Source organism: Haliaeetus albicilla, unplaced genomic scaffold (assembly GCF_947461875.1).
Source record: "Haliaeetus albicilla unplaced genomic scaffold, bHalAlb1.1 scaffold_89, whole genome shotgun sequence".
NCBI classification, from domain to species: domain Eukaryota; kingdom Metazoa; phylum Chordata; class Aves; order Accipitriformes; family Accipitridae; genus Haliaeetus; species Haliaeetus albicilla.
Genome location: NW_027212534.1, coordinates 72,501 through 96,976, shown reverse-complemented (window position 1 = coordinate 96,976; position 24,476 = coordinate 72,501). Strand labels below are relative to the sequence as shown.

Below are 24,476 nucleotides of genomic sequence, written 5' to 3'. Positions count from 1 at the left end.
CAGCTGCAGAATAAGTAGTTGCGTTGCTTCAGCACCAATTTAAACTTTCACTTTCCACTTAGCTGCCAATGTTTTCCTTCTTCTTCATTTTTATATTTAAATAAAGAGTTTAAGTATTTGCTTACTTGGGGAGAAAACAGTGCTACCCTTGTCCTGTTGTGATAAGCTACGTAGCTGAAGGGCAGCAAGCTGAGACCCCCAAGAAGATACGTAGAAGAGGGGGAAGAAGGGGACCTACAAGAAAGCTGGAGAGGGGCTTTTGACCAGGTCATGTAGTGATAGGAGAAGGGGTAATAGCTTTAAACTGGAAGAGGGTAGATTTAGATTAGATGTAAGGAAGAAATTCTTCCCTCCAAGGGTGGTGAGGCACTGGAGCAGGTTGCGCCGAGAAGTTGTGGATGCCGCCTCCCTGGAAGCGTTCAAGGCCAGGTTGGATGGGGCTTTGCTCAACCTGGTCTAGTGGAAGGTGTCCCTGTCCATGGCAGGGGGGTTGGACCTAGATGCCCTTTAAGGTCCCTTCCAACCCAACCCATTCTATGATTCCATGATTCCATGGTTCTCTTCTATGTTCTTCAGCTGGCCAAAACTAGGGAGGGGGAAGAAAAATTATGGGTAGCTAAAAGGAAGCACAGGAGAGCAGCTGGGAGCCAACAGCGTGGGCATAAGAAAGTGCTACGCTGCAGTGTGTCAGGCCAAGTCTTTTCAGGACCTGTAGAGAAGAGTTAATGCCATTGAACAGAGCACAGCTCATCTGACGTGGCTGCCCTGCTGGTCCTTCATGTGCAAGAAAGATGACCTCCCCCTGGAATAACTGGAGAAGAGAGCTGCAGGGATTGCTGGGACATGGGCGATGGACATGCGTGATGACATCAGGAGTTCTTGATTTGCTTAGGCTAGAAAAAACAAGTGGAAGAAGAGTGGGGTGACTCCTGTAAATGCAGGAGAGGGAAATACCATTTAGGCAGAACAGTTTTTAAGCTTAAAGGTGTGGGCACCAGAAAACATGTGTAGCACCTGGTCCTGAGTAAAATTAAGCTGTAAACTGGAAGAAAACTACATGCTTAGAAGATTTGTGTTCTGCAACAGCCTTCCGATGGAAGGAAAGCAAGCAGAAAGCAACCAGTCAACCCCTTATTGCTTAATAGGGAGTTCAGTAAGTTTATGATGGGCCTGGAGATCTCTTCCAATCTCTCCTTCCTCCAAATCAACTGCCTCTTCAGGCATTGTCTCTCAAGGTATGTGCTGCCTTTTCACATTTTAATTGCTCTTGTTTGAAGGACTGGACTGTTGCTGATCAAGCATTTTGGTGGCAAAAAGGGCTCTGCTGACAGGATCGCTTCTCTTGTGAATTGTGCTTAGGTGCTTGCTGACGCTTCCCATTTTCTGTCTCCATTTCTTCAGTCACTTCTTGTTGCTAGATCCTACACTTGTGATAGTACCTTGTCTCTTTGTAGATGCTTTATACCTTTTGTTCCCCTTTTTATTTAAAAGTAAGAAGTTTAAAAACAACCAACCCCCCACACCTTCTACATATTCATCACAGTAACGGAAAAATTTATTCCGGTTGAACATTGGGTTTGAAGCCAGGTGCTCTTTAGGCTGTATTCTTAAGATAATGAGCCACTCTTCTATCCCTGAGATAGCGGATGAGCTTGGTTTATTCCCATTGCTTTCCTCTGCTTCTGTTTACTGGTGGTTTAAGATAGTATGGAAAAAAGCTACACTGTGTGTGTTAGCGTGAGATGCAGTCTGAGGGAGAATTTTTGGCAGCATCTGTGGTATTGAATTAAACAGCACCAGCGAGTGACTGGACCTTGATCATCTGTAGTGCTAAATCATTTGGAGGTTTACAGGTACAGGTTTGGCCCCTGTCAGCTGAAAAGCTCAACAACTTCCTTGGCACTGCTCACGAGTGGGAGTGGGCCAGGGGATTTCCCAGTGGGCATTTTGGATGCAGCTATTCTGCCTCCAAATTTTGCATAACAAAATGCAACCAAATGGCCAAGGGTAATTGTGCCAGTTGGCCTCCATTGCAGGGAATGTTCCCGGGCATGTGTCGTTTATTGTTGTAGAGAGAGGTTTTGTGTAGTTCCGTGAAAGGAAATTGGAAAACGTGAGTGCATGCTTAGTGAGCCCTGGGGAAAGTTACTTACCTTTGGTGTCTCATCATTACTGAAGTTGGTGTCTCAGCAATACAGCAAGGATAACGCTGCCCTGTTCTCCCGCTGTGGCTGTTGAGCGAGACATTTGGGCCACAGACTGTCTCCCTCTCTCTAGATGACACGCTGTTAAATTGCGCCCCTGCATTGCTTCCAAGGCACTCCTCCAAAACCAGACAATTAGTCTTCATGATGATGAAGAGCAACCACTGTTCTGAGTGGAAGAGGCGCTCCGTGAGTAATGCAGTGCCAGTGTTCATTGCTTTCACTTCTTGTTGTCATTTTCCGAGCTGCTGAGGTGCAGGAAGGCTAGATGCAAGAAGCTGTCAGCATCAAATACTTGGAGAAAATGCATTTCTAACTCCCTTTTACTTTCCTCAATTATATATTGTATTGGCAGGGCAAGAAGTAGGCAGGCAGCTTGCCTGGCCAGTGCCTGCACGGTTCTGGCGCAGGGGATCAGGCGCTTCATGCTTCAGAGCTGTCAGACTGGCACTTTTCACCACTAAATGCAGCTCTAAATTAAAGCTAAATGAAAATGGAAATTTTGCTTCAGAGCTTGATCATGCCATTTTATTCCGTCCTTTTACTTGTTCAGTGGCTAGGGAAAGGAACCACTCCCTTGGTAAGAGCATCCATGGAGTTATAGACATGGGCGATATTAGAGCATCTTTGTGTATATTTATGCATGAGATCATTACGGTTGCTGTTTTAAAGGTATCCATCTCTGTAGTACCTCAAGCCTTTGGCAGTAAAATTGCAAATCCACACAATGGGGTGAGAAGCAGAGAAATCCAATTCAGTCCTTCAGACAGCTTTGAAAGCCTCTCCCAGAGGGTACAGAAATGGTTATTTGTGATTCTCTTGAATTGCCTTTTATGGCAGCTTGCTTAGAGTGTTTGTGACAAGTAGTCTTCTGGGGGTTTAATGCTGCAAATGGTAGGTTCTTTAAAGAAGCAAATGAATCAGCTGAAGACTTGGTTTTACTCTTTTAAGAGATCTGACAGAAACGGGAGGCCTGAGTATGCTGCTTTTAGCAGGGGAACATGCCCTGACTGCACAAGAGGTGAGGAACTCTCTTCTCTCCCTTACCGCGAGACCTCAGTTTAAAGAGAGCTCTGAGGAGGAATATTTGACCAGTGGGAAATGCAATTTAAGGTGCATACCTCAGGTGGGAATGTAAGTGTGAGCCCTGTGATAGGAGTCTTGTATCCCAACCATGAACGTAGAGGTTGGGCCCAGGTTTTATATCAGTTCAGTATTAACTCTGCTGAGTGAGTATTTGATCAGAGCAGGCAAGTGTGCCCCCTGAGAGAACGTTGTCACAGGTGGAAGGCTTGAAATGCAGTGATTGTGTTAACACAGAGGTGGTTTGCAAACTCTTTTGGGCAAGGATTTCATCTGCTTGTGTAATGCCTCACACAACTGTGGCCTTGGCACCAACAGCAAAATAAATACCTGATAATTTCCATACAGTCAGTGTCATTACATGTGCATTCTGAAGCCATGCAAGTGCTAACAAGCAATCAAAGTGTTGGCAGGATATTCCCATTCCCTAAGTCTTTAGGTCTACAGAGAAGTTTGTAGTTCAGTTGCCATCACAGACAATTTGGTTTTACAAAGGATTCTAGTAAATAGAAGTGTTCCTGCGTGTCTCCAGTAGTGCAGAGACCTCTGGTCTTTCTTTAGACAGATTAATATTTATGATCTATTTTGGGGGCAAACTTGGAAAATTGTTCAAAAGGTGGTTAGTATGTTGGGTAAAATAGATAGTCGCTGATGTAAATCTCTAGCCTGGAAAGAAGAGCTGTGGAAGCGAGGCGGGTTTCTTTTTTTTTTTTTCTTCTTCTTTTTTTTTTTCATTGTTATTGGGAGGAAAAGCAATAATTAACTCTCTCTCTGTGATACCCACAAATGCCAAATGTGTAGTGTGTTTGAGATGGATTGCTCCTGTATGGCCAAGACTGAGCCAAGGCTCCTCGGTGCTTTGCACACCGGTGTGACCAGTGGAAGTCTTTGTGCAGCTGTGGGTACTGGCTTTCTGTGCTGCAGCATGTGCAACAAGAAACACGAGGGTAATGCTGGCAGAGAAGTGAAAAGAAAGCGATTACTTTGTGCTAAAAGGAGAATGTCTTGTAGTCTTCCAAGTTGGAATCTCTCCGCTTGGAATTTAAAACCTGTTTTTACTAAGGTGTTATGTTTAACTGAGGGGGAAGGTGTATTGTAGTCACAGATACTCAGTTCCATTAAGAAGGGTCTTTGCCTTCTGAGTTGAGCTTTCTTGGTTTTCCATGAAAAGTGCCTCAAGTCATATGATTTCAGGTGATGGTGAAGGAATAAAATCGAGATGTGGAATTAGAGGTGAATCAAAAAGGATGTCGTGTGACTGTGTTAGTATATGAACTTTTTTTATTCAGGATTTTTTTTGGGGGGGGGGCAAAAGATGCACTTCCCATGCACCTACATAAAGCCCATTTTCTCTGATAGGAGCATGCAATATGGCTTATGATGTAATACTTACTTTAAGTCCAAGCTGTACTATGCTGTGCTCTTTTGGGCTTGTAGTATTCTTCTGAAAGCTGGCCCTCCACATCAAAGAGGCAGGCTGTGTAATCTGCTTTCCCCCCAAATGTAGACCAAAATCACTGTCATAAATACAGTCTGAACAGAACTAGTGGTGGGATTTGTTAGAACCATGATGGGCCAGAAATTAGCCCCTACTTACTAATGAGTTACCGTATTTTACTTGTCCTATGCTGTCTGAGAAGCAGGTAAGTGTCAGAGCACTTTCCCAGGGAATAAAACCGCCCCTCTCTGATTCTTTCCGAGGGTCCCCTAAGTAAAATGCTGCATCCTCCAGAACAATCCGTGCTAAGCAGCAATTTGTGCGCACAGTCAGCACCACTAGTCTGCAGTCTCGTGTCTTTCACTGAACTGTGAAATACAGTATAGTGCTAAGTTCTTGTTGCTAACCCTCTTTTGACATACCAGTGGGCAAATAAAAGCCCTTCAAAAAAGCCTTAGCCTGTTCTCTTGATCCTAGGAAAGACTTGCCTTGTGAAAAACTATTCAAGATCGCTATTTCACAGATCACCCGTTTCCATGTCTCCTGGGAAGGCAGATACTCTTCACTGTACAGGTGTGCTGGGACTCATCTGCATGTTCTTAGGTCCCAGGAGTCTTTCTGTATGATGGATGAGGAATGTAGCACATTGAAGTTTGATACTGAAACTGAAGAGTTAGGTAATACAAACATAATTGTCTTCCTGACAGATCTCCTCAAGCGCATCACAGCCTGGAGTCCCGGGAGCTGTGAAACAAACCGAGGAGTCTGCATTGTTTCAGTTTGCTGAGGTATAATAGCTGAAGTATGGTGGGGGAGGATGGGGGGGAGCAAGGCACCGGTAAGAGTTGTCACTGAGTCTGATAAGGGATTCCCATCAGCAGATGTTTACCTTCATGACAGCATTATGTTCAGAAAATCGGGGCTGGGGGAGGGGGGGAATAACCAGTGATTAGACGAGATGTTGGCCAGTTCTACCAGCTGTAGCCTACACAAAGGACACTGGGCTTGTGAACATTACCTGGCCTTCCATACCGAAGGCCCTCTGTAGATGGTTTTTTTTTTCCAAAGGGCCTTCTAATTTGCATCTAGGGAAACAACAAATAAGAGGCCTTCTGAAATGACACTCTGCACTGCCTGTGGAAGAGGCTGCAGCAGTGCCAGATGGCAACTGCCCTAGAGGCAGGGATCCTGTGGAAAATAAACTTGCAGGTCAAAGGAAGCTTATCCCAACAGCTGCAAGGATAGGTAGCAGCATCGTTAGGTGGTGACTTCTAAAGCCCATAAATTACCCTTAAGTATGTAAGTTCTCCTCCTTTCTCCGTGTATTGAAAATGTGGAGTTCTTAAAGATTGCTTTGAAGAATGTCTTCTCCCATGTGTTTAGTGGGCCTCTAGGGACTGGTTTTCCACACCTATACTCTTCTTGCCCATTTGGGGGAGTCTGGTACTGCTTACAGAACCAGTTAGGCTAAATGGATCTTCAGGGTGTGTCTGAGAAGACTGGGAGTGGAGCTGGTGCTAGCATGGAGGAGTATAACGAGGTGAGAAGATAACCGTTTGTCCTTCCACGTGTACTGTGTGTTTTTAGCTTGGCTAGGATGGGCCTTGATGTATTTGTTGGGAGGTTCAGTGAAGAAACAACTGATTTACTGATTCAGGTGCCATAAAATACCTGAATGCATTACTGCCTTTAGTAAGCTAAATTCTGGTAAGCAATTTGCAGTAGGCTGCTGTCAGCAATGTACAGTGCTACAAAAGAAAAGAGCATAGTTATTTAGCCAGTAGCCAAGTAGACCTGTGAAGAACGTGGAGTGTGCTGCGGTCTGATGTGCCTAGAGACTTTTGGCAGCCATCCCAGCTCAGTTCTGGTTCTGGCTGTGTGTTCTTCATAGGTTCCCTTCCTCTTTGCCGCATTTGCGGCAGGGTGAGTAAGAGTGCCTCTTTGTGAAGACAGCGATCCCACTGAGTAGATTTGTCATTTAAAATGGACACCTTTACCTCTGCAGTACAAGTCCCCTGTCACTCAGAAACAGCTTGTTATATGTAGATGTAGCATGGGACTATTTCTTCCCCTTACAACCTCGGCTAGCCTGTCATTTGTTTGTGTGTCCCAAGTGCTACAGTCGTCCATTAAAGCTGTTGAGGATATGGCTAATGAGGTCTGCCCAGTGGCTTGCCACAATGTGTGATGAAAATGTCAGGAGTAAGAATTGTTGAGTCCTGCTGGTGCGCAGGCAAGGGCACTGTTCTTCCAAGATGATGTGACATCCTTGTAAGAGGTTGTTGTTTGTTTTTTCTTCATTTTGGAGTGTTGCAAGTTATGCTCTTGGCTTTCTCATTCTGCTCTGATCTTGCAGATACTTGGTCCTTCTTTTGTCCTTCTCATTTGTACCTTTATGGAAAGCCCTTCTATAGGCCAGTGATTTCTGAGCAGTGGGCTGTGTTCCTGAGCGCGGTGGCTCTTTGCAAGCTGTCTGCTCCCGTGGGCGGGTTGCTGTCCTCCTCCTTGCCACGCAAGGGAAACGGAGCAGATGGGAGCCCTTGCTCTCTTGGTCTTACTGGATGTGTGTTTGGCAAGTGCAAACAGATGGTGACGACTGCTTTGTTGAGAAGAAACAAGAGTACCTCTTGGATTTACTTAGCTAAAGTCTCATCCGTTATTAAAAAAAGAAAATTTTTCCAGAGAGTGGAAGCAATAAAATTGCTTGTTTAACCACCTTAAAACCGAAATGAAGCCAAAACCCCCAAACTGTTCACTTTCATCTGCTTTTCTGAGTTTTTTCCCTAAGTGATTTAATCAAAAAAATAGTCAGATGCAGCATGCAGCAAGGTAGAACTTTCCTTGCTAATCCAACAGGTTATTAGCATTTAAGAAAAATGCATGCCTGAGCATGGTTTTGCTGTGTTCTCACTTACTCTCTTTGAGCAGGCTTACGGGCAACCCCTTCTATTTATTTCTGTGCTGAATAGAAGGTTTGAATCCAAACCTTTTGGTCAGAATGCCTTGAAGTTGGGAGTGTGAGAGCTAGTCAGTATCTTCTCTTCCAACCCGCCCTTAGGTGAAGCTGTACTCTTCCCGGGTAAAGCCATTACGTAAAATAGATGAACACCTTTGATGTTTGCCTATATGCGGAAATTATTCGATGTCTGTGTTGAAGTGAAACGCCTGTTCTGGGGCGAGGTGTGTGGGGGGAAGTGGCAAAGTACCATGGCACATGCTTCTTAGGCAAACTAGAATGTAAGACAGTAGATAAAATGCTGACCTGCATTGTAAAAAAGGTAGTAACTTGATTGTAATGATCTCCAAGTTAAACCTCTACATAAGAAGGGGCTCTTTGCGGTTATGCTCCTGCAGGTTCTGATGATTTGGGCTGGACCTAGCAGATGGTGTTAAGCCAGGGAATGAGATCTGTAATCTCCCTGAGAGCTGATTGATCAGCCGTCCTCTTACTTTGGACATTTGGCCAGCAACTTTGGCAGAATGAATCCGAAGTTTCTATCCTCGCAGTTTGGTTTTTTGACTGTGAAGTGATTTTTTTATTTTTATTTTTTTAAGTGAAATGTTGGCTGCCTCTCTTTCTGTTAGGACTGCATGGGTCTTGCTTGAATTTTGTTAGGAGCTGCCATTCTCTTGTCAAACTGAATTCTTTACTCCTTCCTCACATTTTGCATGAGGAGGCAAGATGTGCCTGCATGTTCTCAGGTTACACTTCAATGTGAGGGTGTTTTTTTGTCTCTTTTCTGCCCTTCATATTGCACTGAAACAATCATAGAACGCATTAAGGTAGAAAAAGTTGAGGCCCTCTTCCTGCAAAGTGCCGTTGTCGCGTCCCAAAGTTGGAGCGACTCAGGTTCGTGGATTTCCTTTGTCAGAATTAAGGTGAAACGACACCAGGGGAGTTCAAACAACAATCAACATTTATTCAGCCTAGCTAACCTTGCCCAAGTACACGTGAACTTATCAATAGGAACCTTGGAACATGTCATTAAGCCGTTGTTTGAGAAGAGAAGGAAGGTGTAGAAAAAGAAATGGAAAGAGGAACAGGAAATGTATCAGAAGGAGAGCCCTCCCGTTGAGTCACGAGGTTCAGAGCAGACCCCCTTGCTTTCTGGACTCCTTCTCAAAGAGGAGCTCAGGGGCGGCTAGGTCCACTCCTAGTCTCAGACTTGGTCAACGGTTTATGTTTCAAAGGATGAGGTGTAGGGACTGTGGAAAAGAGAGAAGGAAAAGAGAGAATGAGAGAAAAAAGAAAGAGAGAAGAGAAGGGTTTCACCAGTCCTGGGTCCAGCGTTGGTCCAGCCAGCGTAGAGATCCAGTTCCGGAGGGCGCGCACTGAGGATTCGTTCTCTCCTCTTTTATAGTGTGTTAGTTGATGATCTCAACATGCGCAGTTCCCACACCTGGGGTTCACTGGAGTCGGTAGCTTTGGTTGGGGGGGTGTTCATTGTGGAGTTGCCTCTCTTTTCCTGCTGGCATGACCACTTAAGATAGAAGCACAGTCCCAACTTCCATGGGGCCTTCTTCCTCCAGGAAGGCATAAATTGTGTTCCTTCTCCTGGTCACTTAAGATGAGGCCCTCTCCTCTGTCCACATTGTCCTGTTCACAAAACTCCAGCATTTTTACAGAGGCCGTTTTCTCCACCAAAGCTCTTTTAGCGGATGTTTGAGACATTTGAATTTGTCAGACCGTCACAACACCCCCCCGTTTGCCTCAGCCTGACATAGCCTCCTGCCCCAATCCACCTCAGACACCCCTGGTGCCTAGTTGTCCTCCCTCCAGCATCCAGGCCTCAGCTCAGTGGTCACCCCCAGCTCCCCCCCATCCAAGAAACACTTTACAGGCATTCAGGAGTCAGCAGGATACAAGCAAATACAGAATTCCTTCCTTGCATTACTTAGATCCTCATGGGTTCTCCTCTACAGTATTACTGTCCACAGCTAATGTTCTATCACGCCCTGTGTTTTATGTGTGTTTTGTGGGACTAAGTGAACAAGACCTACCTGCTGCTTAAATCGGGAACTGTGCTGGTCAAGGCTAAACAAAATTCTCCCAGAAAGCCTGGGCAATATTTCCCATTTGGTTAGACAGAGAAGAGGACCATTTGTCCTCACAGGCACTGCTTGTTTTACTTTCTTTAGGCAGAAAAAAGAAATAAGACCTTACGTCTGGAGATCAAATCTAGCCGCCTAAAGAGATGCTGGTGTGCCGGTGCCAGCACCAGCGCTGAGTAACTAACTACCACCGCACTTCAGGGAACTGCTTCTGCAGCCAAAGTTTTCGGATCTGCTTCCAAGTGCAGCAGTAGGAGTTCACCAGCACAAGAATTAAGCATTATTTCTCATATTTGATATTTCTTGGCATGGCATTCCACGGTAGTATGTGACCTGGAAGCCCTGAAAAGCCACAAGATTAGGGACAACACCAACAGTGTTTCTGTGGCATCTGCTGCATCACAGAAGGCATGCTTATGACCACGATCTTTCAGCAAAAATTATCAGTTTAGCCTCTCCCTTTACAGTTAATATGTTGCTTTGGAACTAGATTATTTGAACGGCTTCCTTTTCAATTGTCAGGAAGATTCATTACGAAAAATCCCCAAATCCAGAACATCCATTTTACCGCAAGCTATTTAAAACATGGCAAATAATACTTCAACATGCATTAATAAGAATTTTAATTTTGAACTAGAATAATTCAAAATCCTAGTTTTGCTTTGAGACAGTTCAGGGAACCTACTCAGGACCCCACTGGACTTAGGTGATCTTGTACACGGCTGTGACGGTCTGACAAATTATAGTCAATGTCTCAAACATTCGCTAAAGAACTTTGGTGGACAAAACGGCCTCTGTAAAAATGCTGGAGTTTTGTGAACAGGACAATGTGGCCAGAGGAGAGGGCCCCACGGAGGGTGGGAACGCACTTCTCCAAGGCCCCAATTCCTTGTCTTAAGTGACCAGGAGAAGAAGCACAGCATACGTGCCTGGAGGAGGAGGCCCCACGGAAGATGGGACTGTGCTTCTATCTTAAGCCGTCACGCCAGCAGAAAAAGAGAGGCAACTCCGCAATGAACCCCCCCACAAAGCTCACCGACCGATTCCAGAGGACCCCAGGAATGGGACTGCGCACGTTGAGACCATCGACTAACACACTATAAAAGAAGGAAGAAGGAGTTCTCAGTGCGCACCCTCCGGAACTGGATCTCTACGCTGGCTGGACCAACACTGGACCCAGGACTGGTGAAACCCTTTTCTTCTCTCTTTCTTTCTTTTTCTTTCTTTCTTTCTTTCTTTCTTTCTTTCTTTCTTTCTCTCTTTCTCTCTCTCCCTCTTTTCCTTCTCTCTTTTCCACAGTCCCTACACCTCATCCTTTGAAACATAAACCGTTGACCAAGTCTGAGACTAGGAGTGGACCTAGCCGCCCCTGAGCTCCTCTTTGAGAAGGAGTCCAGAAAGCAAGGGGGTCTGCTCTGAACCTCGTGACTCAACGGGAGGGCTCTCCTTCTGATACATTTCATGTTCCTTTTTCCATTTCATTTTTCTGTACTTCCCTCCTCTTCTCAAACAGCGGCTTAATGACATGTTGCAAGGTTCATATTAAGAAGTTCATGTGTACTTGGGCAAGGTTAGCTAGGCTGAATAAATGTTGATTGTTGTTTGAACTCCCCGGTGTCGTTTCACCTTAATTCTGACAAAGGAAATCCACGAACCTGAGTCGCTCCAACTTTGGGACGCGACAGGTGTCTGCCCCCCCCGTGAGGTAAATTAGGGGGTGCCTGGGATGACATAACGGGGGGGTATGTCCTGAACACTGTGGGGTAAATGGGGGAGAGGCTGACCCCCCTGGTGTGAATTGGGGGGGGTCATCTGGGGTGAGGTGAATGAGGGGAGTCTGTGCTGGGGTAAATGGGGGGACGATTAAATGGGGGGGCTCTGGGATGAGGTAGTGGGGGGGTCCAGGCTGAGGCAATGGGGTGCTGCCTTAACTGGGGGGGTTGTGCTGGCTGCAGTGATGGGGGTGCAGACAGGGCCCTCCCACTCTGGGGAGCAGCTCTTGTGCTTTTTTGGGAGGGAGTGGGATACATCTGGGGGGTGTGTCAATTTGGGGATAACTCCCGCCATGGGTGGCCCTTGAGCACTTCAGCCCCCTAAATCATCTTTTTCCACCCAAAGTGGGGGGGAGGGGAGGGGGCTCTCAACACACCTGGGTCTTAAAGGACCAGCACAGCTGGGGCGTAGGCAGCCATGCTGTGCGAGACACCCCTCCCCGTGCCTCAGTTTCCCCTCGTGGGGAGGTGTCCCCCCATTTGGGGGGGTGACCCCCCAAATCTGGAGGGGGAGCACTTCATGTGGAGGGAGGGGAACAGCCAATCAGGATCCCTTGCGGAGATGCCCCCATTGCCCTGTTCCCATTTCTCTGTTCCCATTGCCCCCCCTTTTCATGGTGGGGGAACAGACAGGGTTTGGTGGGGCTGTAAGGTCTCGGGGGGAGGTTGGAGGGGGTCAGGAAGTCGAAGTTTGGGGGATCGGTATGGGGGGAATGGGTGGGATTTGCGGGTGTTGGGGCATGGAGGGGATTGGGGGATGTTGGGGTGTCTGGGGGGACATGGGTTAAATTTGGGTGTGCTGGGGCTGTTGGAGTGTCTGGGGAGTCTGGGGGGGGCATAGGGGGGATTTGGGGCATTGGGAGGGGCTGTGGTTTGGGGGTGCACGAGGGTTGGGTTTGGGTCGGGTCCCTCCTGAGTGGGTGACACTGATGGGGGGGATGGGACCAAATGGGAAAGGGAGGGTCTGGCCCTTCACCACCACCCTGGGGTGCAGAGAGTTCCCAAGGGCTCAGCTCCACCCCCCCCCCCCCCCCCACCGCCCCGGGGCTGTTTCATCACCAGCTCTTGTGTCAGCACCCATCCCCAGATGCCTGGGTTCCCCTGGGGTGGGGGTGCCTCGGGTGCCCAGATGCCTGCGTCCCCCTCTCCCAGGTCTGGGCTGGGTGCTCTGGGCTGGGCTGGGTGCGGCGCCCTGGTAAGTCAGGTATGGGAGCACTGGGAGGGCAGGGACTGGCCACACTGGGAGTTGGGAGTGGCAGGTGAAGACTCCACTAGGAGCCCAGAGTGCCAGTTAAGGGCTATACTGGGAGTACTGGGAGCTGGGGGTGCCACATAAGGGCTATACTGGGAGGCAGGAGTGCAGCGTAAGGGCTGAGCACTGCATAAAGGCTATATGGGACGTACTGGGAATGCCAGGTCTTACTGGGAGCCAGGAATAACAGTTACTGATGTTACTGGGAGCTGGGAATGACAGCTGCTGGGTATACTCGGAGCTGGGAGTGTCGTGGACTGGGCGTACTGGGAACTGGGAGACCTGTGTAAAGGCTATACTGGGAGAACTGGGAGTGGGGAATGGCGGGTAATGGTGTTACTGGAGCTAAGAGTGAGAGATACAAGGTATACTGGGAGTACTGGGAGTGACAGGTGTCAGTATCCTGCGGCTGAGGAATGAGGGGTGATGGTCTTAATGGGAGACACTGGGAAATGGGAGCCAGAGTGGAGAGGGAGTACTGGGAGCAGAGAGGGACAGTTATTGGGAGAACTGGGTGTCCTGGGAGCAAGGGGTAATGGGTCTACTGGGAGGGACAGGTGTTGGCTGTAGTGGGAGCTGGGAACAGCAGGTATGGGAATGGAAGTGGCAGGTAATGGCAGTACTGGGAGCTGGGAATGGCAGGCACTGGTCATATTGGGGATACTGGGAGTGTGAGTGACGGCCATCTTGGGAGCTGGGAGGACCAGTACTGGTCATACTGGGGGCACTAGGAGCAGCACCTGCAGTTCATACTGGGTTCCTGCTCTACTGGTCCCAGTATGGGACTGGGAGGCAGGGGGAGGGGGGCCCCAGTGCCTCCCAGTAACCGTCAGTCCATTCCCCCCACTCCCCGATCCAGGCCACAGCTGGTAGGTAGTGCCTCTCACACACTTGCGCCCCAGTGCCATGTGTGCAGGGAGGGGCCGACACACTCGAGGCGTGTGTGGGTGTGCGCACATGGGGTCACGTCATGGGCATGTCCGTACGCACACGCGTGTGCACTGGTCTGGAGGGCACGTGCCGGTGGTGATGTCAGGCACGTGGCTGTGCTGGACACCGCACACTTGTTCACACGCATGTTCACATGCACGTGGCTTCAGGAGCTGACGCTGATGTGTGTGTAGGGGTAGGTACAGACCTGCACATGCAGGGTCACGTGTGTACATGTATGCACACATGCGTACACCAGGCTGTATGTGCACACACACACACTGCAGGCTCTGACATGGTGACATGGACACATGTGTACACATGTGTAAATGACAGACATTACAGCATGCGCACAGGTGTCCTTGTGCCTGTGTACACTTCGGGGTGCACACGTGTGTTACAACAGGCAGTACGACATGCATATGGGCATACTCATGCCTGTGTGCACATGCCAGGGTGTACACACATGTAAATGGGCATTACAACATGTACACATTGTGCCTGTGCATGTCAGGGTGTATATGCGTGTTACAACACACAGAGGGATGTATGCACATCAGGGTGTGCACATGTATAAACAGACATTACAACACACACGGGTGTACCTGTGCCTGCGTACACATGTATTACAACACGCACACGGATGTACTTGTGCCCTGTACACCTTGGAGCATTTCATGAAGGACTGGGTCCCGTGGGAGGGACCACATGCTGGAGTAGGGGAAGAGCGTGAGGAGATAGGAGCGGCAGAGACAAAGCGTTAGGAACTGACCGCAACCCCCCTTCCCCGTTCCCCTGTGCTGCTTCTGGGGAGAAGGTGGAAGAGTTGGGAGAATTGGCTGCAGGATGAACTCCGCCAGCTCGTTGGACCGGGGGAGCCTGCAGGCAACTCTTGCTCAGTACCAGCGATCACACCACCTGCCTGGTCTTGCTTTTGTCCAAAAGGGCAGCGGCAAGAAGTTGTCGGGGGAAGATGTGCTCTGCTCGACACTAGAAGCAATGAACAGAGTGGCTTCTTGTAAGAAAAATCCAGTAGGAGCTTTAATGACCAAAATGGGGTAACCTGGTCTACAGCTGGGGTGTGCCCGGTGTGCTGCATGCTGGTCGGAGGCCCGCTCGGTGCTGCGCGACTCGGGGTTCCCACCATCCGAAGGGCCGTGAGACTATCTGTATCACCCTCTCTTGCTTTTGTTCCAGCTAAGGCTCTACGAGCATTGAAAATGATGCTGTACAGAGTGCAAATGCCTTTCTGACTGGCTTTGTAACAGACCAGCACCTCCTGGTGCAGAAGAGGGACCCTTCTCCTTTCCTTCCGTTTGAGGCTGACAGCAGGAGGCCAAAGTGTTTCCACAGTCTTCAACTGTTGTACTAAGTCCACTTATTGGTGAGTTCTTCTATTTCCATGGCAATTTGGGTGAGTTTTCTTTCTTCTTCTGAATTTGCTTTGGCTTCACTTGTAGCTGCGTCTGTCTCTGAGGCAACGTTGACAAGAGGAAGCTGTGGTTCTCTGCAACACACAGAATGGGTTTTGGAAAAAGAATTCACATTAATATGAATTAAGAGGCTGGGGGTAAAAACTTCTCACAACAGAAACAACCACCCCAACAGCTGGGGTTGTTCGGCCTAGAGAAGAGAAGGCTCTGGGGAGACCTTATTGCAGCCTTTCAATATGTAAGGGGGGCTTATAAGCAAGGTGGGGAGAGACTTTTTACCAATGCCTGTAGAGACAGGACAAGCGGCAGTGGTTTTAAACTGGAAGAGGGTAGACTTAGACTGGACAGAAGGAGGCTATTTGTTACGATGAGGGTGGTGAGACACTGGAACAGGTTGCCCAGAGAAGTTGTGGATGCCCCATCCATGGAAGTGTTCGAGGTCAGGTTGGATGTGGCTTTGAGCAACCTGACCTAGTGAGAGATGTCCCTGGCCATGGCAGAGGGGTTGCTCTAGATGATCTTTAAAGGTCCCTTCCAACCCAAACCATTCCACGACTCTATGATTCTGATTCTATGAAATGCTAACAAGGTGCTGCTACCCTCGGTGAACCGCACTCCAGGATGCTGCCACTGGGAATGCTTTGCTGCGCAAGAATGCTGGGAAGACCAACTCACTGTTTCCTATTCTTCAGCAGCAATTTAACCAGGTGACCCAAAGCTCCCAGAAGGACTATGGACGCCAGGATGGCCAGCGCCACTGCTGCACTGTACATTAGCGGCCATTTGCAATCTGCAGCCTGTGGACTTTTCTCACCAGCACCTGTAGGAGATGAGACAGTCCCACATATTCATGTGTTCTGCACTGCTGACAGTCGCACAGTGTGTTTGAGAGGCTGAACGGTTGCTACGTGCAGCTGTGCCCGTGGGCTTGGGGCAAGGACTGCTTGCTGGGGACCCTGGATTCCTGAGGAGTGCAATACAGTATTATGAAGGCATAAAAAATAGACAGCCAAAGCTGAATGCCTCAGCCCTGCATTCCCCCTATGGCTCTGGAACAGCGGCCAGCTCACAAGCTGAAGTCACACAGCCTACAGCCACTGCTGTAATCCCATCTGGAGGAGAAACATTCCCCTGACACGTTGCAATCAACTGCTTCATAAGTGAATAGCAGTGCATGGAAGATGAGCAGCAGACACAGGTGTAAGCCGAGACACCCAAAGCTGCAAAGGCACACGGGTGATGTTCTGGGTAGAAAGTTTTCATGCGAAGAATGCGTTAAGCTCACTGTGCAATACCGGTAATCATTAAATGTTGGTCTGCAGAGCAGCAGCTGCAGAGGGGATAGAGTGAGCTTTTGCCTGTGACCCGGCAAAGGAAGTGAAGACTGAGGACTTACCCATCCATTCCTTCCAAGGCTCTACGTCAGAATCCCACTGAGATGCAGAGCCTCTTTCTAAGTCATTTAGAAAGACTACAACAGCCTCCATAAACAATGTCTCCTCTCTCCCGGACTGAGTTGTTAGTCTAATAGACTGATACTGTTGCTCTGAAGTGAGTGCTTGCAGCTCACAAACAAAACAAAAAAAAAGATGAGTAATGTAGCAGTTGTTTCATCAATTTAAACAAATTAAGCCCTACTATCAGTCTTGCCTGCAGCAGGCCCACATAAATTAACACAATCTAAGAGCCATACCAAAGGCAAGTCTAGTGAAATAATGTCAAACTAGATTGAGTGCTGCAGGCTGTTTGGGGCAAGATTACTGCTCATTTACCATCTCTCTCGCCCCACAATATGTTGTTTCAGCTTTGTTAACTGCTACAAGTCAACTGATGGAGCCACTTCACAAATTTATTCTGTGCCCCAAGGACTTGAAGAGCTTGATCTGAAGTATCTTTTATACATTATTTCAATGGCAGTTACTACAGCTCTGCGTGATACTTAAGAAGAAAGTTAAAAGTTGAACTTTAGCATAAATCCTAGTAGCATCACCTTTAAAAGAAGCAAAAAGGCTTCAGCTGTTTTGATAAGAACATATCAAAAACCCTTACCTTGCTCTCACCAAGTTCTGAAATCCATTCTTTGACCAAGTTATTCAGTTTACCAAGAACGACCAGCCTGTAAAGAAAACTCATGTATAAGTTTGCCCTAAAAAAACCCAGGAGATTAATAAATTTTAGTCTTTTTATACCTGTGATTCAGTTCTTCCTCGTCTTCAAATACCCCACATGCTTTCATCGCTTCAACCAGCTTCCAGGTATGAATGCAATCCATAACCTTAGGAGGAGGCAAGCTAATTGGAGAAGTCATTCCATAGTACCTTTGAGGCTGGTTCTGCAGCTTAGGAGTACTGTGGGAGAAAATAAAATACTGAAGACTCCACAACAGAAAAAAAAAACCAAAAGAAAACAACAAACCAACCACCTTACTGGAAAACACCCTTCCACTTACAGGTTTCCAAATCAGCTTCTGCTCTTTTGCCCAGCATTAACATGAATGAGGGGAAAAAGATCCTGTTTATGGTGTTTAGATAACTTGACCTCCTTGCAATCAGAAGCAGCACAGGACAAACATGGCAGCACAACATTAAATTAAAAGCAGCACGATTTTTTTTTTTTTTAAACACCACAGAATCCTTGCTTTAGAAAGGGAAAAAGGGAGAAAGAAACCCCTACTTTGCATTACCAGCTGAAACCAGGGGAGACAAAGGAGTGGACAGGAGGTGAGGACTGTACTTGATGGATCAAGGGTCTCTACAGAAACACTAGTAGCAAAAGGGGGAGACACATGAAAAAGGTCTCTACAACTCATCATGCTTGTCAAAAAGCCCATATCCAGACCCAAAGGCTAAAGGGATTAATGATGCCATTATTCAAACCGGACATTTTCCTACTTCATATACGGATAACTTCAAATATTAGCTGGGTTAGTCGAGAGACGCTTAGAACTATTTAAGGCATCTGACCCACTTTGGCCGGAATGGGATGAGGAAGTGCTCAAAGGACAGCTTCAACACTTGATTTTAAAAAGGTAGCTTATTGCAGCTCCTTCCTTCTAATTGTTGCCTTTATCTTCCACTGAGGGAAGATGGATTTCTCTCTCTCAGAGTAGCTTTATCCAACTACAGACATGGCTTTTAGTCATCTAGGGGGTTCCCCCCGCCTCCCTTCTCTATGAGCTCATTTTTCAAACTTGTTTCTATGCGTTTTCCAAAAACATGGAGCGGGGGGGTATTAGGAGTGTAGTCCTATCAACTAGTCTCCCCAGTCAGAACAGCTGTTTACTTACAAGGGTAGCTAGGCCTTGACCTAATTTGCCTTGCCTTGTTTCTAGGCATTGTCAACTTCCACTTCCTAAGTAAAAATAGTCATAAGGAATATCTTCCTTCTTATGCTATCATTTCCATAACAAATACAGAAGGAAAGCCTATGTTTAATTGATGTGCACTACGTCTAAATTAAACACCTACAGCAGCAACTTCCTACATGTTTTACGTATTACTTGCAGCGTACAACTTGCACTTCAGAGAGTTTGCACAACACAAGAATGGGTTTTAGACTTTGCTAGCATCCAAGATCTTTCCAGTGTACAGAAGGCCACCATCTGCCTGTCGTTGCCCCGTTCTTCCTACAGAAGCTATAATTAGAGATTGACATAAAGGACAACATCAATTAGATATAGCAGATATTATTAAGAGCAAATTCTTTTAGTCAAGAGTTGATATTTTTCAGTTGCCTGCACGTATTACTCAAAAATTGATCTCACAACTTAAAAGTTGAGGAAAATGGTACTTGGAAAGCTTTACTGAGAGTGACTTATGCCCAACAGAATGTGTTCCCCTTTTGGTATTAAAAAAAAATAAAAAAATCTTATTTCTCTCTCTCAACTGTACCAGACTGCCAGGCATATACAAAGAAGAGAACTTAAGAGAGAAAGTAGCACACATGGCATACTACCTATTCATCCATCAGCCTTCTGTTCAAATGAGAAGTCTCTGGCAGTTTAATATTTTGCCAACTCTTGCTATGATTTGTCCACCATAGCGAATAGCTCCAACCTACTTCTGTTCCGAGAAATCCTAATTTTATACAAGAAGTTAACCTGATTTGTTCCAAGTTTTGACACTTGTTTATAGCTTCACAAAGCTGCAAGCCATTTCTCCTGCATACTCAGAGAGACAACAGATAAGTTCACACTACTACAGTTCAGGGAGTTGCCTTCAGCCATCAGGGTGATGTATGAGCTTTTCGCTGTGAATGCGTCTCTCTGACTCATGCGGTCAGCTTGCCTCCAGCCGGGTAGAAATTTATCACTCCAGCCTTTTCCACCCACACCACTTGGGAGGAGGAATGAATGGAAATCAGCTCCTGAACCCCCCAAATTGATAGCACAAACCAAACCAACCCAAACAAACCAACCAATCAAATCCAACCAGGCAAGAAAACCCCCAAAGCCCATGACCTTCACTGAAGTAACACCAGCTACACCTTCCATTCCTACCACACAAACTCATGCTAATAAAAGCCTGCAGGCACCTGCTGGCAAGTTAAAGCACCTTGTTCCTGATGCCAGCATTCAGAGAAAGCCACTTTTTTTTTCCACCTTGAAGCTGGGTCGGTAGCCCGAGAGCAGTGCCAAGCCACAGGTGCCGGCAGCCCGTACGGCACAGATAATAACTCATTTTCCCTCAAACTTCTTTTATCTTCTTCCACGTACGCTTCCTATGCTGTTGCCTCACAATGATGTATTTGGCCTGCTCTTGTCCCTGAACTGTTATTTTCTTGCTTCCTGGAGATTTTAGACAATCTGCGGGACGGATTCTCGGTTTTGTTCTGATTTAAGATTTTATAAACACAGTGCACCCTTACAATCTATCTCTAACACATACATACCAAAAGGAAGGACTGACCTGGAATTCCAATTTGTGCATTGGAATGTACAAATGATGCGCAGGGCAATTGCTCACCACTCGCTGACCGACACCCAGCTAGTCCCCGAGCGGCGATTCCCTGCCCCCACTTCCCAGTTCCTATACTAGATGGGACGTCACATGGTATGGAATACCCCGTTGGCCAGTTTGGGTCAGGTGCCCTGGCTGTGTCCTGTGCCAACTTCTTGTGCCCCTCCAGCTTTCTCGCTGGCTGGGCATGAGAAGCTGAAAAATCCTTGACTATAGTCTAAACACTACTGAGCAACAACTGAAAACATCAGTGTTATCAACATTCTTCGCATACTGAACTCAAAACATAGCACTGTACCAGCTACTAGGAAGACAGTTAACTCTATCCCAGCTGAAACCAGGACATCCACTTACCCCAAAAACGTACCAAGCGCAATTGCGAGGGGGTGCACTGCTTACCCTTCTCCTGCCTCTTATATACCAGTCATCGACAGGTCCGTCCTGGCGCCCAGTGCAGTGACGCAACCGATCCCGGAGAAGCCGGCAGGAGCCCCGGGGAGAGTTCTCTTTTCTTTGTGCAGGGCCGGGCACCCTGGAATGGGTTCGCTCCGAGAGAGGAGCCTGCGCCTTGGAAAGCGTCGCGGTTCCGGTGGCATCCGGTGAGCTCTCGCTGGCCCGTGAAAATGCAGGGGAGAGGGTGTAAGTCTCGCGCCGGGCTGTACCCATATCCGCAGCAGGTCTCCAAGGTGACCAGCCTCTGGCACGTTGGAACAATGTAGGTAAGGGAAGTCGGCAAGCCGGATCCATAACTTTGGGATAAGGATTGGCTCTAAGGGCTGGGTCGGTCGGGCTGGGGCATGAAGCGGGGCTGGGCGCGCGCTGCGGCTGGACAAGGCGCCACGCACCGCCCGCCCAGGTGCGTGTGCGGCGGTGACTCTGGACGTGCGCCGAGCCCTTCCTGTGGATCACCCCAGCTGCGGCGGGCACCGCCCGCCCCCCCCCCTCTACCTGGCACCACTCCCACCCGGCGCCCCTGCGGCAGCTGCCGCCATTGCCATACGCCGCCGCCCCCCGGCCCTTTTGGTCTGCACCCAGTGGCAGGGGGCCGGAGAGTTCCCGCGTCGCATGCGCACATGTGCGTGCCGCCGTGGCCGACGTCGGCGCACGGTTCCACGGGGGAGGGTCACCGGGGCGGGTCCCGGGCCGGTGCCCCGCCTCAGCCAGCGCCTAGCAGCCAGCTTAGAACTGGTGCGGACCAGGGGAATCCGACTGTTTAATTAAAACAAAGCATCGCGAAGGCCCACGGTGGGTGTTGACACGATGTGATTTCTGCCCAGTGCTCTGAATGTCAAAGTGAAGAAATTCAGTGAAGTGCAGGTAAACGGCGGGAGTAACTATAACTCTCTTAAGACGGGATCATAGTTACTAACTGGGCAGAGCTGCAGAGGTTACACCTCCTCGTGGTCCCGCTGGATGCCCTTCAGGGTAGCCAAGTTAACCTCTGCCCCAGTGTGGGAATTAGAGCTACTTCCCCCCTATCGTCTGGCCTCACCAACCATTCGATAGATTCGACTTGGTGATCTAAATTCCTGGCACCGATTCCTTGTCGCTGCCCAAAGCCTCGCCTATGGGCACAGTTGGGCTCAATCATACAGCACTTGAGGGGGTGTTGTTTGACTTATACTACTTATCTGGATTGGCAAAATGGGTCAGCCGATGCGAATTTCTTTCGTATCGGTGGCCACACAAACAACTCCTTTGGACTTGCGTGACAATGTGGTCTCTTGTTCCACCAAAGATCACGGGGGATTGCTGGAGGTAAGATTTGAAATAAGGGGATTAGAGTTTGTTAACTCTGATCTGGTGGGTCCTGAAGGCCAGCAATCCTCCACCTTGACTGACCGCCTGCCTTTACTTCCAGAGGTGTATGAGGTATCTAACTCTTTAAGTCTCAGGGACAAGAACATCTGTCCAACTCTGGTGGAGAAAGAGAACGAAGAGGAGGAGTCCTCACCTCTCGGGGCTATGGCCAGGATCTCTCCCTTGCCATTGACTCCGGTCTTGCGACCTCGTGATGATCTCCCAGTGGAGGGTACTCCAGTGGTGAAGGTCCCGGACAGGAATCCATCATGTCCGTGTGTATTGGGTCCGGCTGAGATGGAGTTAATACTCCCCATAGCAGCCCTCGTAGTGCTGTGCTCTGCATCAGTAGCTAGAAAGGTGTTGATAAGGCACCAGTGTTTTGGCTACTGCTGAGCAGTGCTGGCACAGCATCAAGGCTGTCTCTCCAAAATTTTTGCCCCACCCCCCCACCCCCCCAATGGCAGGCTGGGGCAGGGCAAGATCTTGGGAGGGGACATAAGCAGGACAGCTGACCTAAACTAACAAAACAGATATTCCGTACCATATGACGTCAGCTCAGATATAAAAGCTAAGTAAAGGGAGACAGAAGGGGGGCGTTTTTGTCTTCCGGAGCAACCACTACGCGTACTGAAGCCCTGCTTCCCAGGAAGTGGCTAGACATCGCCTGCTGATGGGAAGTAGGGAATAACATCATTTGTTTGTCTTTGCTTTTGCGCGCGACCTTTGCTTTCACTTTATTGAACTGTCCTTATCTTGACCCACGAGCCTTTTGTCATATTTTCTCCCCCCTGTCCAGCTGAGAAGGGGGAGTGATAGAGTGGCTTTGGTGTGCACCTGGCACCCAGCCAGGGTCAACCCACCAGAGGTCTGTGAGAAAACATTTGAAACAAAAATCGGCCTGGGGCAGCAAAAGCGCTTGGTCCATCCAGTCACAAGAAACCTTGAGCGGATTACCGCTGCACGCCCTAAGGCAGGTACAATGAGAGGGGCACATCGTCGGTGCTGGACTGAGGATGAGGTAGAACTATTGAGAAAGTTGGATAAACAGTATGAGGGGCAGAAAAACATCAACAAGTCCGACCAAGACAACAAAACAGATAAGCCATAAAAGACGGGACCTTCATAAGAGCCCGGTGAAGAAGGGAAAAGATCAAGGTCGGAAGGAACATCTAGAATTGGAAGGGGAACACCTTGCGGAAGGGGAACATCTTGTGTGCGTTGGATCAGAGATGGAGGGGGGACTGAGGTCCCATTACCGGAAGACAATCTCTGAGCGGGTAACATCTGGAAAATTGTCCATTCTCCATGGAATGTTTCAGCGGGTGATCGAAGGGGAAGAAGATCTAACAACAGTTGCTGATAAGGCAATGGAAGACTGTTTCGCACGCCTTGCCTTTAAGTCCTCTGAGTTGAAAGCGGGCCAGGGTCGACCGCGTCAAGTGGCCCAAACTGCTCGGCCTTCGGAACCACCAAAGGGGTGGATGAAGAAGAGAGCTGTGAAACGGGGGCAGTTCCTATGGTTCCAGCGGCTGTTCTACCTGGACAGGGGGAAACTGGCCGGTATTATCCTGGACGACGTGGAATCCCTGACGTGTGGTTCAAGTCGAGATGGGAGTCACCGGGAACATTCAAGGGCCTGGGTGCGTTCAGATCCAGGGGCCAGGCGGACAACTCGGCATTCGAAGCCATGATCACGGCAAAAGAAATCTCTAAAAACATCAGGACCAGACTAAGTCTCCAGGATATCATTAAGATAGACCCCCATTTTGCCCAGTTAATGGAAGTATTCAATCTATGGTTGGTGACTGGCATAGTACCGGACGCGGTGAAAGAATGTCGGACTGTGTTAATATCGAAATCTGCTCTGCCGGAGCGCCAAATGGACATCAATAACTGGCGACCAATTACCATCGGATCCATTATCTTGAGGTTATTCTCAAGGATCTTGACGGCAAGACTGGCAAAGGCATGCCCTATTAATCCGCAACAAAAGGGCTTTATTAGATCAGTGGGATGTGCGGAAAATCTGAAGCTATTACAACTATTGATTAAGAACGCAAAAAAGGAACATCGACCCTTGGGCGTTGTCTTCATTGACCTGGCTAAAGCCTTCGACACAGTAAGTCATTATCACCTTATTGCAGTGCTTAAGCAAAAGGGTGTGAACCATCAGATTATCACCCTGATTACGAACATGTATCAAAATATCAAAACTCGCATTACCATGAAGAATGAACAGTCGGATCCCATCGGGATTCAAATTGGTGTTAAACAAGGTGACCCAATGTCACCTTTACTATTTAACTTATCTGTGGACCCCCTGTTGTGTAAGTTAGAGGAAGGCGATGCCATCATGGTTCAAAATGTGTAACATCTATGCCTTTTGCAGACGATCTGGTATTGTTAAGTGGATCATGGGAAGGAATGCAAAGGAATATCAAAATCCTCGAGGCCTTTTGCAATCTTACTGGCCTGAGGACTCAGGGGGAGAAATGCCATGGTTTTTATATACAACCTACCAAGGACTCATATACGACCAATGACTGTCCTC

At 48.1% G+C, this 24,476-nt stretch overlaps 1 protein-coding gene and 1 long non-coding RNA gene across 4 annotated transcripts in view; one reads left to right on the top strand and one right to left on the bottom strand.

Moving 5' to 3' along the window:
- Positions 1 to 6,267, top strand: part of LOC138684290 (HMG box transcription factor BBX-like) — a 37,674-nt gene extending 31,407 nt beyond the window's left edge. Inside the window, exons 5-7 of the mRNA XM_069777974.1 lie at positions 3,158 to 3,225; positions 5,433 to 5,513; positions 6,109 to 6,267. Of these exons, the coding sequence (XP_069634075.1) occupies positions 3,158 to 3,225; positions 5,433 to 5,513; positions 6,109 to 6,219 (260 nt within the window). The 3' untranslated portion in view covers positions 6,220 to 6,267. The remainder of the gene's footprint in view (positions 1 to 3,157; positions 3,226 to 5,432; positions 5,514 to 6,108) is intronic.
- An 8,777-nt stretch (positions 6,268 to 15,044) lies between these two features.
- Positions 15,045 to 17,698, bottom strand: LOC138684300 (uncharacterized). Of its 3 annotated transcripts, none has more exons than XR_011323626.1 (4): positions 17,354 to 17,698; positions 17,214 to 17,280; positions 15,840 to 16,128; positions 15,045 to 15,238 (listed from the first exon to the last, which is right to left on the bottom strand). It is a non-coding gene; the product is annotated as an uncharacterized lncRNA (long non-coding RNA). The 3 variants fall into 3 exon arrangements; XR_011323627.1 differs by having other exon boundaries at positions 15,840 to 15,984; XR_011323625.1 differs by lacking the exon at positions 17,354 to 17,698 and having other exon boundaries at positions 15,840 to 15,984; positions 17,214 to 17,326.
- Positions 17,699 to 24,476: the final 6,778 nt, after the last annotated feature.